The following is a 12,463-nucleotide window of genomic DNA, read 5'->3' as shown; positions in this document are numbered from 1 at the left end:
CAGATGTGCAAATGTGAGCATATCTGTGAAGCTGAGTAAGAAACTGTAGAACTAACAGTACCTAGTTATGCAATGTTAGCACTTTCTCCCTTCAATGTAAACTTTTAAGTGTTAATTGCCAAAGTTCAAAAATTAAAGACAAAGTTTTGCGGTTTTACGCGCTGAAGCACCAACCTGATTATGATGTGCGCTGGAGTGGGGGAGCCCTGATTAATTTTGACCATCTGGGGCCCTTTAACGTGCACCCCAATGCATCGCAGATGATAGTATTTGCATTCGACACCCCCGAAATGCGGGGGTACGGCAGCGTAACACCATAGCTATTGGGTTACGCAATGGGTTCAGCAGTTTCAAGCATTTCTAGCATGCTTTTAATGAATGGGTATCCGGCTATTTAATACTGTTTTTGCAGCAAGTTCATGTCCTTCCTGCAGCGATCCCTAGCGATTGGCAGTATGTTTCAACAAATAAATGCCATAACCCTTCATTATATCAAAATCGTTATATTCAAAATATCGCATTATTCGAAGTTTATCACGGTCCAAACCACAGTGCATGCATTTTAGACTGGATAATATAAAGTGGGGTGGTTCCAGACTCCACTTGTTGCTAAGTGCAAAAGCGAGAAATTCACATGGGACTGTTCTGCGCAGCATGCACGATGGCCCTTTTCGCTTCTTGATATTCATTAGCTTTGAGAGGCAAACAGCACTGCGAAAAATCCCTCAAAGGTGGCCACAGCTCCTTGGGGCTAACTGCGTCACATGATGATAATCAACAAACGAGACAGGCGCTTACGGGTGCCACAATTTTGGCAGTGTCGTGTCGCGACTACAAGGTGTGGCTTTGTTTCAATGTACATTTTAAGTGCTCCCACGCAGTTGGAGTGCAAGTCCAGCATTACTGTCTTTTCAGAGCGTCTCAGCTTTTTAAGGCATACATCTATAAGTCCTTATCTGTCCTGACAATACCCGCTGCGATGGCTTAGCGGCTATAGTGTAGCGCTGCTAAGCACGAGGTTGCGGGATCAAATCAAATCATGATCAGATCAGATTGATGGGAGCGAAATGCAAAATTTGCCCGTGCACCGTGCATTGGGGGCACGTTAAAGATCCCCTGGTGGTCAAAATTAATCCGGAGGCCCCATTACGGTGTGCCTCATAATCAAATAGTGGTATTGGCATGTAAAACCCTAGAATTCATTCATTCATTCCTGTCCTGATGACTGTTATAACGAGCGTTTACTGTACGCAGTGTGTAGTGGTTGCAGGCAGTGGTACTGTGCTCACCTCCCTGATCTCGCTGCCCGCGCCTTTGTACGTCTGCAGTTCCAAGAGTATGTCCCTTGAGTGCTGTAGCACATCGTGCACTATGTAGTATGTCTCTTCTTCGGATTCTGAAGGCTCAGCATCTGGAATGATGAAGGGAAGCCACCAGTACCGTCAGTTACAACACCGTCACACATAATTAGGACGCAGCTAGGGAACCAAATGTGGAGACTTTCTCGCACTTTATTTGCAAGCCAAACAGTGATGGTATGTTTTCAGCATACTGCGGTCCTTCCCATGTTCCCATGACAGCCTTTAGTTGTCGATTCAAGCCAATTCGCCTTAAGGCTAAATGTCTCAACATCAAAAATACCGTACTTATTTGATTCTAATGCACACCTTCTGGAAAAGTTTATTTAAAAAATGCCACATGCTAGAAGTGAGCTCGAAGCCGAAACTGCAATAGTGGCAAGCTGTTGTCGGCATTCAAGATTGCTGTAATCAAAACCAATCCACACATTGCCCGCAGCTTTAGTAGGTGCTACATTGGCCCTACTATAAGTTCGTTAGGCTGCCGTAGTCTGCAAGGCATTTAAAAAATGCAGTAACTTAAATGCCATAGACGGCACCGAACATGAGATGCTATGGGCTGCTGATAGTGATAAGGAGTCCTCCGACAGCGATGACTGATGCCTGGTCAACTGTTGATCAGATGCAATAGATATTTTTTCAACTGGGAACGAATTGTAATGACTTTCTTACAATGAAAATCCCGTAAGTGAAAAGTCAAGGCCATTGCACTTTTCTCCTTTCTGGCCATGAAAATCAGGTGTGCATAACAGCAGGTGCATTAGAATGGAGTAAATACGGTACCTTGTAGCATATATCAAACCTGCCCTGGACTGCACTGATAAATTATACCTGATAAACAATAATGTTTCGTCTGTCCTTTTCAGCAATAATTCAGTGGCAATATGGCAGTGAATGGGAGAGAAATGCGTCAGCATTATGTTGCACCTCTTTGAGGTTCCATATACATGATTTAAACCACGTTCACCACATTGCAAAGTGCAACTGACGGTGGACCGGAGCAGACCACCGTCAATAGCACCCCCCCCCCCCCCCCAACCCACACACACACAACTTACCATCAACTTGCCATGTAACCAGCTTCCCACAATTCACATACACTTTTTCCACTTTGACAGACCTAATGCTAACGCATTACAGGATTTCAAATAGGCAGCCGCTCTGTACTCTCATTTGTTTTAACTTTCTTGCGATCTTCAAAGCAACATTAACAGCAAAATTGGCTATATTTCCTGATGAGCGGCTAACAGCAGTCGAGCTAGAGTGATAGGTCACGGTCCTCAAATCATATCAGCATTTCTTCCGCACCAAGAGGCGATTTAGTTGCAGAGAGATTCGCAATTGAAAACATCACATCTCTCGACAGTCATTTTTCTCACAAAGGTTCAGTGACCAGTAAAAGCAATGCTTTAGAGGTTTTTTCCGAGTGTCATTTTAGCTCCATTTAACATTTGTCATGCATCTCGTTTTAAAACTGAAGAGAGTGACAAGGTGCACAAAATGCACATCCTGAACACTTTCAACACAAGACTTCTATTAAGTAAGGACTTGCAAGACTACCAATATTATACCAAAACGCGCTTTATCAAAAAAAGTACAGACCTTCAGCTTGCAACTGTCACGAGAATAAAACCTTTGCTTAGAGCAGCCAGGGTATATATGTGCAATTTCATTTTGACATGGCCTGCAATTCGAAGAATTTGTTAGCGAGGACTACTGAATGTAGTGTCTACAATAAAGTGCTTCAGTATTGACATGTCATTCTGTCTAGTGACAAACTAGGCTTTTCATGTGGTCAAATATTTCACTGCAGTCAGTCTTTCTACCGACAAGATGCTCTGCGGTGTGTGCTAACTTATCTTCAGACTAAACTATATCACGCTGGTGTTCTTTCGATGGTCGATGCCGTGGCGTACAACTTACTTTCGAAGTCAACAAAGACGTCATACTTCGGGGCATCATCCCTCGACAGCAGGCGCAGGAGGTTGCCCATTTCACATCTGCAAAAATAGCGCACGAAAATGTGAGAGGGGTAAAGCTTGTCCACATTTACAAAAAGGAAAAAAAATGTGGTTGATCCCTCTTATATAGGAATCGGTATAGAACACGAAAGTGAAACGTGTCTTCACAGAAGTAGTGTAATGTTTATTGCACATTGATATATAATGTCTATTGGTGTTTTGTGGCTAAAGCGCCCTTAGGCGTTGATGCACCCACGCTGACGCCTGGTGGCACGTCTCCTCCATCACGACTACCAACGTCGATGACCATGAGCAATCGTCGTGCATATGGAAGCTGCACTACGCTGCACACGCTAGCACAACGCGAAAGACGAAGCACGTAACTGACACACTAATACAACGCGCAAGACAAAGCACGTAACTGAATCGTCACCGAGTCAAATCAGCGCGTACAGCGCGTCGTAATTGCAGCCTCCGCGATCAACTTCAGAAACATTTTCAGAGCTAATTGCGGAGGCCACGCTCCGCTGTGCTGAGTACGGTGAACGCCACCTAGGTGGCGTTGGTAGTGCTTCTTGATGCCAGCGTGCCTTCGAATGCTGGCATCGAGGCGTCGTAGTGCTGAGACCACCGAAGCGTTCACTGTCGGTGCGCGTTAGTGTCATAATGCAGTACTTCTCTTTTCTGCTCGTAGGCGGCGGCACCGCCCCGAGCAAGAGCGCGGGTACACGGAAGAGTGTTAGATATATAAGGCGCGTCTGTGTAGCTCTCTGCAAATGCGTTTGTGGCGCAATGGGTTAAACGCTCGGCGATCTATCGTCGCGGACCGAGAGGTCGTGGGTTCGATTTCCAAATTTTGCATGTTTGTGGAACTTTTTCTTCTGGTTTCTTTCTTTGTATTATGTTCGTGTATGTTCGTGTGACGTATTTCCGTGACGGAAATACGTCAGTGAAGTCTTGGTGGACCCCGGCATAAAACACTTTCGTGTTAAGATGTGTTCATTATGATACCACACAAGGAACGGGTATCTGACGCTGTAACGATGACAAGGCAGACTTAGTTCCACTGCTGCTGTTGCAAGCTTGAGGCGAAGTTACAGGTAAAGTTTCCCAACATTTACAAAACTGCATTTTGGAAGTTCTTATCTGAAGGACACATAATTCACCCGACCCTAACCACAGAATTCAAGGTTTTTGTAGTCCAAGAAAAAAAAAATAAATTCAGCTTCAGTTACAATTTTATAGGAGGCTTTTGCTTGGGGCCAACTCATTTCCCTATTCAAATACATAAAATGCGTAAACGCCTTTTCGAGACAAGTAGACCGATTTGAATGAATTATTTTTTTTTTTCATTTGAGAGAAAGCAAAATTCTAGTGACTCTTGGAAGCAGAATAACGATTTAGAGCTTGGAAGTTTGAAAAAATTCCTGAAAATTTGTTTAAAGAAAACTTGAAGCACGAAGTTTACCAAGTCCGGAACTCTACACCAAAAGCAGATATAGCAGTTGTTACTGTAAACTGCATCTATTATAGAGCATCTAAAGTGGACCAATTTTATGTATGAATTCACAGCTTGCATGAATTTTTTACATCGTTTACATGTGTTTTGTAAAAGTCTTGCTCGTAAATTAGTCGTATATTTCGGAGCGGTGTATAATACATCAATTTTGTCCACTTTGCATGCACTATCAAGTGTAGTGTACAGAATTTTGATATTTTTTTTACTGTCGAGTTACAGCATTGTAAACACCTGTACATGTTTTTTTTTTCTTTTCAATTTTCGAAATTTGTTAAAAGAAAGATGGCCTAAATAAACACATCTGCTTCCTACAGTCACTAGATTTAAAATTTTTTTAAAAGCAACAAACCTCATCAAAATTGGTGCAGTGGTTGCTGAGAAAAAACTATTTCTATGTTACCAAGTATACAGGTAGGAGCTCCTGAAGCTAAAGATTCTTAAGCTTTACGCAAACGTTTTCCTTTTTCTGCACTCCAAAAAGTGAATCAGCGAAGTTCAGCTATTCTTGTGGTTCTGAAATCCATATTTGGATGGCAGCACAAAACACGGATGCAACACGGAGAAGCGGAGACCATGAAATACGGTGCCTAACTAATCATATATACACATACACACCCACACACCCCAGGTTAAAATCCTGCATGCAGTAAAGGTATGACGGAAAAATAGAAAACCAAGATTACAAAACAATGAAGAGTTTGAAGCCTTTGTTGTATCCACCGTCATGCCCTGCCCGACTATGCCGCAGGCATCGGAGAAACGCGAAGTGAACCGCACCAGCCCGTACCTCAAACAATACTAAGATTTATTAGTTTGTGATGACCATATATACAGGTGCATGCGTCAGCTGATGTGATAAGGCGCGTGCCTAGCGCCATCTAGGTTATATAAACTGCTGAATACCGCGCTTATGCTCAAGAAATCGAACTCGAAGAGGGTGACTGACAGCATGCTTATACACATCTTTTTTTTTTCTTATAAAATAATTCCAAAAAGAATCATTCTGAATAAAGGAAACAAGAAATTGGAGGAAAATATGGAGCTATAGTTTGTAAGGCATTTATGTAGTTATAACCTAGACCTCACAGCATTAGCCAACATCGCTCGCAACCATGGCAGGAGATGCTTATTGGATTTGTAGCACTGAATGGTGAAGTTATGTCTGACTCTGCAAGCCCTGCATGCAAATGTTAGGAGGGCAAGTCTAGTTCTCCGAAACATCGCAAATGGGCAGAGACAGTGCCAGTGCACATAAGAGTTCAAGTGATGTTGAAGGTGCCACTAACAATGTGCAAACAACTGAAGTTTTCAACACAAAGAATGTGAAACCTGTTGAAAGCACAATCAAAACAAGGGTGCTGACGATATGAATAATAACAAAGTTCTAGAGCCAACAATGAAGCCATATGCAACCTGCCGTCACTTCCCGGGTCAAATTGCACATGATCATCAAAGAAGGTATGCAAAATGAATCTAGACTGATAACAGCCCATGCAAGTTGCTTGTAAAGCCTGCATGCATAAATTGCCAACTTTCTGCTTCCACAACCAATGCTTCGTTCCAACCTAAACAAAGCTCTGTGTTTAGCAAAATGATTCTTACTGCCCGATAGCTTTTGCAATCACAAACAAGCTTGTGGAAAGAGGTTACCAAGGTAACCACGCTATTCCTGGCTTAGCACATCATAATTTGCAGAGTAAGAACTTTGCAGTCAAAGCAACAAAATTCACTTAACTGCATTAGGAAATCTCTAGCGGCCAATAGGAGTAATTTGTCCACATAATGAGGTAACGGTCGCTAAGGCTTTTGCATGCTTCGTCCCCCAAAAATTAATTTTATAAGTCAACATAGTTGACAAATTTAAACTGCACAAGCCCAGAACAATACTAGCACAATACATCTCTTGTATGCCATTTCAATATATAGTAGTCACTGTTTTTGACGCATTTCCCCCATTTTAATCTAACAATTACCCACTCCTTTAGTTTCTGAGTACTTACAAAACAGGACAGCGGAAGATATAAAGCCTAATATCTTCTATAAACTCGGAGCAGAAGTGATCACTGGAAGCACACCTTTAGGATGACTTGCGAGTATCAATAAATGATACACAGGTATGCATTGAAATCCTACAGCTAGTACACACGCTACAGAAGATTCTACACCTGATAAGAAAATTTAAATTGGCACACTTTACCAAAGTAGGTATAACAACGAAAACAAAATGCACAAAAATAATACGGCAAGCAGTTCTCCCAGCGCATATAATCGACAGAGGAGACAAAGCCAAAGTCGAAAGCCTCCGGGGCAGCCACAAGTAATACACAACATACCTAAAGCAGCAGCGACAAGTGAGAGTCGTCATACGTATCCAGAGGGAAGTGCGGTTACCTCACACATCACCACTACCAGACTACTCGTAGACGACGCCGAACCATACGCGAGCTACCCTCAGCTAGGCCCGAAGAAATCGCACGAAGCACCAGCGGCGGAGCAACATTCATTCCTCTTGCAGAGCCTCCAATGATCGAGAGCGCAGAGAGACGCCCTGACCCCAAAAGATGAGCAGCTAGCGTGACAACAGCACGCAGGAAAGTAAAAAGAAAAACAAAAAACAAGGAAGAAAGACACTGTCGTACAGCCACTCCCTCCTGCGTCTCCCTGTGCTGTTCTGCTCTGGCTGCTCGGAGGTCACGCGTCATTTGACGAGGGAACAGGTCGGGGGTCTCCGAAGGGGGACATCTCCCTTGCAAATGAAGCCTTGGCATTCAGCCAGAGTCAAGGCTTCTAGCCTTCCGGCCCGCGTTCGCGATAAAGATGTACGCTGTCATCGTCGATGTGTACGCGTGTTGCTATAAATACGTGTCGGACAAATTGAACTTGCAGTCTGTAGTGACAAGCGGCTAGCTATCGGCAGGAGCGAAGTGTCGCAGTGAAAGTGAACGCATGCAGAAGCGCGCAAAAGAAAAAGCCATATGACGCTCAGCATAGAATTTGAGTCATTGGACTGTCAATACGAATAGTAAGGCCAGGCAATGAAAAAGCATTTGTACGAGAGCTTGCTTAACGGTTTCATGATGGGAAGACAGCAAAACACGGGACATGACATGGCACTGTAATATTTCCATTTTTGTTTTTGTGATGTTCTTTCATCATAATGAGATGTGCTTGTACCGTGATAAACAGATGCAAGAACCTCTTTTCTTTAACAATCCATGAAAGCTATAAATGATCCCTACCACTTCACAGCACCTGTTGCTATCATGCATGTCGGACGGCTAGAAGTGATCACAACTTCCTTAAAGCTCTGGAGGTTTCATAGTTGACTCACATCAGCGGATGCATCAGGCATCATACCTGCACAAAAACATTCCGACTCCTCTGCCGGAACAAAATCGCCAGTGCAGATTCGGATCTTCAACCAGACGTCGGCATCATAGCACGCCCAAAACTGGCGTGAAATTCTTTTTCCAACTTTGGCCAACCGGGGTAAAAAAAAACGGTCTCGTTGAAGAACACACGCACAAAGGCACAGCAGCTCTTCGGCTTAGTAGCAGCAGGCACACACACACAACTTATCCACGAAAGCAACCACGAGGCAATGACAGGTGTTTCTCAGCAGCATCGGAGGACTGCTCGCAGCCAACTCGGCGTAGGCACTGGAATTGCATTCACCGACACGATCACACTCGTATTCAACCACAGGGTGGTAAGAACGCCCGCACGCGCCGGGCGACAGATGGAAACGAAGTCGGCGAGGAGATCTCTGGGCGGGTTCTGAAGGAGCAGCGGCGCGCTTTCTTCCAAGATCGCTCGCACAAAAGAGGTAGTGGGGGGAGGGGGGGGGGGTCAGGCAAAAATTAACGCAGGCATAAAAGGGCATACCCCCTTCCTGCTATTTGCGCTCCCCCGGAAGCCAGTGGCAAAGCGCCAGTTTTTTTTTTTTTTTTTTTTTTTCGCTCGTTCGCTGCCGCCGCTCGCCGATGTCGTTCACCTCACCTCTCGAAAACAAGAAATCAGAGGAACGACAGGCGACTCGACAGCACGGCTTTTTCGCCGCCGGCTACACACAAACACACAACTCGGGCTGTGCTCGTGTACGGTGCATTTCTTGCAAGGTCGAGCGCGCGATTTAGGGCTGGATAAAGAATGGGCGTCGGTGGTATCGCGAGCCACGCCGAGAAGGAAGCCTTCGAAGCATTACGGAGGCAATTAGGAGCGAGTCCTTAAACGACGAAAAAAAAAAAAAAAAAAAAAAAAAAACACGTACAACACGATCGCGGTGGTGACGCTTGATCAATCTCGTTGCACAATAAGTCCTTCGATTTCGGTCGATTACGCTCGCGACACGGGACAAGCGAAGTTACGAGCAGAAACGGAGCGAAATATCTGAGACTCTTTACGTCTTGGCTACTCAGACTGCAATGATATCCAGCGCGAGTGCTCGGCGGTCCAGAGCCACGAATTCCTTGCGACCAGTGACATCGGCGCCGTGTGGGGGGGGATTAGGTCATTCCGAAACTGATATTCCACGCAGATTTCTCGGGCATTGCGCAAGGCCGGCGCTAGCCAGCAGCACTCCGAAAAGTTGGCAACGGAAAGAAACGCCTACGTGCCTAAAGTTTAGTAAACTTTTGACGCCCCCCTTCAACGCGCAGCTAAGCGGAACTCTGTAGCCAGCAGAAGACGAAAACAAACCTCGCTTCGTTTACGAAGAAAAATCTAAATACGCTTACGTCGTACTGGCACAGGAAACCGTCGACGTAGAAGCAAGGCGACCGCCCGAGTCGAGGTTGACGCTCGGCGTGCGCACACGTGTAGTACGAGAGACGATCTTGACTGGCTGCCGCAGGTCGAAACACCACGAACTCGGCCGTGTGGCGTTGGGCGTAAAGGCAACGGGGACCCACGGAGCGTAGTACACAAGCACACCAAGCGCGCGACGGACTAAAAGAAGCGCATCAACGAGCTACTCCCGCAAGCGTCGCTCTTCGTAGCTCGCTTGAATGCAAGCAGGAGACGACGCTGAAAGCACGGCACCTTGTTACAGTAACGTAGCTCCGGAGCCAGAATAGCAACTCACCGCATGCCAGACCGAGTGTGACGACCACGCAGGGCCGGTGGAGCGGCGCTTGCAGCGGCGAGAGAGAAGTAGAACTTGATGACAAAAACAAACCGCGCACAATAGGAAGATGAGAGACGCGTGAACTGGCGCAGAAATAAAAGAAGCCTCCTCCGCTGACTAGGCGCTCGCGCGATGACCGCGTTTTCGGTCCTTTCAGGAGAGTTACGCTTTTTTGCACCAACGTTGCGTCGACGGCCGTCCCCGGACGAAAAAAAAAACTAAAGCAGGTCTGGCGACACAAAAAGTAATACGCACGGTGGTGAGACAAAAGAGGGGCCCCTTCGTCCGCACGGGACAGAGACAAGGCAGAGAGCTGCGAGTGTGTGTACTACGTAATGAGTGAGAAGAGAGGTTGCGCGGCAACTTAGCACCGTAGTACGCCCCGCGCTTCCATACCTCGACCGGAAACACCTGCTGCTCGCGAGGAGAGCAAGCACGATGGGGGAAGAAGTAGACGAGGAGGAGAAAATGAAGAAAGCATTGCAGAAAAAGAAACGAGCCAGACACGGCTTAAGAAATGCGGCTTCGACACACGAGGTCTGAGGCAGCGCCTGCCTTCAGCAGCCTGCCTCCCTACTGGCAGCGCCAAACGCGAAACAGGCGTGCAATTGTCCGACCGACTAGTTTTTTCCCGCATAGAGGTTTCTTTATCGAAGTATACGCCGGACGGACGGAAAAAGGGGGCCGGTCGAGGGCTACGTGATCGGAATAGAGTTCGGAAAAAGTTGTTTTGGAATGTCGCCGCAACGGGGCCGGAATAAAACGTGACCCTGAAGCGCGCGACAGCGGCTAAAAAAGCCGCGAGGTGCAATAGGACTGGCCCAGTGGTGACGGTGGGGACAAGAAACGAGCGAGCGTGAAAGGTGCCGCAGATGTGTATTTCCCTCCAACCACCGCGGACCGCAGCAATCCCGCCCCTTCCTCGCCATCTGGGTTCGTTGAAAAAACAAAAAGACGTCGTGGCGAGCTCCTCGCGCGCGCGCGCGCCCGTCAGATAAACGAAACGAGCTGCTTTTCGTCGAACCAGCCGGGAAGGAAGCGAGGAGTGGTGTTGACTTTTTTTTCTTGCTTGTTTATGAGACAACGGCTTTCCAAACCTGCTAAAAGTTCGGCGATGTGCATATGCAGGGCAGGGATGCGTGTTTTTCTTGGCCGGCCAAAAAGGTGCAACACAGTGGAGAGTCTAAGGATAGCTCCCATTCAATGGACCAGCACGTTTGTTTAGTTTTCGATATATAGGTCGGGGTTGCCCTCTTTCTTTCTTTTGAACCACGGACATTCTCAAAGGCCCTATATGGCTAGCGGTGCGTACCGGACATTACCCGCGGCACTCTGTGCCATCCGGTAGCACGAGGAAGTCTACAAAGCGCGTTACAAGAAACAGGAAAACGAAAAAAAAGTCCCTGTCGAATCGGAAAGCACGCTTGCGCGGTCGGCAACATCATCTCGGATGTGGACGAGTTTTACGCGCGTTGCTTTCTCGCTTGTGGCCCCCCGAAGTATGGGAAACGTAAACGGTTTTACTCACAATTCGTAGCTGGCTCTCCCTACAACTTGCGAAGGCTTCGGAAATGGTTGCGCGACTAGAAGAAAACATTATCAGCGACGACTCGCGACGCTCCGCCAACAACCACCGCCCGCTGCCATTTGGGAGGAAGTGGGGCACCGCCACCGACGCCAGTTTCCGGTTTAAGGCAAGGATACTATAAGCGCAGTTGCGCATTAAAATTATATGCGCTATAAAACACAAAATAAAACATGTTAGAATGTAAAAAAGTTCCTTTGTTGCAACAACTATTAATAATATAATATAATTAAATTTATATTACATTTTGTCAAAAATTGCCCTATTGTTCTCGAGCAGACGACTTGCAGTAAACGTTGCGTTTCGCTGTGCGCTCCGGAACCGTTCACTTCAGGCGTCGGAAAATCATCTAAAATTCATCGTTATCACAAAGTAACACTGTTGAACCCCACAACAAGCTATTGAAGAGGTGAGTTTTTGTTTGAAAAGTGATACTGCGTTGCCCAGCGACTCAAAGTCTTGTTCTTTCTTGGGTGCAGTGAACCTTCATCTCCGCTTACTCTCTGTTTGCACACTTCTTCCGGAACACACGACGTGGGCATAGTGTAACTGTGAGTGAAATTAAAACATTGTTAGCCTTCGTTTCACATAAGAATGGGATATGACATTTCTCGTGTATTAGTTGTAGAAGCTCGTAGCCGATATTTAGCAGATGGTCACTTGTGGCTGCCTGGGATATAAACGAACTATCGTTGTGAGTTACTTCTTTGCGCTAGACCGTAGCACGATGTTATTGATCACAGCAGCAGCAAATAATGCTTGCCTCGCAGGTACACCGCAATGACTGGCATGCAGCGAGAACTTCAACTCGAAACCGAAACTGAACGGGCCGCCGCACAGCAAGGCGCCACTTTTGAATTGAGAGATGATGCGATCCGCCTCGACTTTCGTCAAGAGAAAGAACGCCAAGGCCAA

At 46.2% G+C, this 12,463-nt stretch overlaps 2 protein-coding genes and 1 long non-coding RNA gene across 7 annotated transcripts in view; 1 reads left to right on the top strand and 2 right to left on the bottom strand.

Annotated features, from left to right (window-relative positions):
- LOC119431253 (CYFIP-related Rac1 interactor B) overlaps nucleotides 1–11,612 on the bottom strand; it is a 42,671-nt gene extending 31,059 nt beyond the window's left edge. The window contains exons 1-3 of one of the 4 annotated variants that reach the window (XM_037698730.2): nucleotides 11,492–11,612; nucleotides 3,282–3,358; nucleotides 1,290–1,411 (exon numbers count right to left, since the gene is read on the bottom strand). In XM_037698730.2, coding sequence (XP_037554658.1) covers nucleotides 1,290–1,411; nucleotides 3,282–3,351 — 192 coding nt within the window. In that variant the 5' untranslated portion in view covers nucleotides 3,352–3,358; nucleotides 11,492–11,612. Of the gene's footprint in view, nucleotides 1–1,289; nucleotides 1,412–3,281; nucleotides 3,359–8,195; nucleotides 8,349–9,921; nucleotides 10,175–10,218; nucleotides 10,238–11,491 lie in introns of those variants that run through there. The other 3 variants (XM_049656978.1, XM_037698729.2, XM_049656977.1) reach the window with 3 other exon arrangements.
- The window catches only part of LOC119431251 (neuronal acetylcholine receptor subunit beta-3-like), a 280,609-nt gene that overhangs the window by 106,053 nt on the left and 162,093 nt on the right, over nucleotides 1–12,463 (top strand). The gene's annotated exons all lie outside the window — the stretch shown is intronic.
- Nucleotides 1–12,463, bottom strand: part of LOC125940608 (uncharacterized) — a 236,830-nt gene that overhangs the window by 79,530 nt on the left and 144,837 nt on the right. The window lies entirely within an intron of this gene.

Source organism: Dermacentor silvarum, chromosome 10, assembly GCF_013339745.2.
Source record: "Dermacentor silvarum isolate Dsil-2018 chromosome 10, BIME_Dsil_1.4, whole genome shotgun sequence".
NCBI lineage: Eukaryota > Metazoa > Arthropoda > Arachnida > Ixodida > Ixodidae > Dermacentor > Dermacentor silvarum.
The sequence above is the reverse complement of the archived record's forward strand: the minus strand, read 5'-3'. Positions and strand labels throughout refer to the sequence as shown.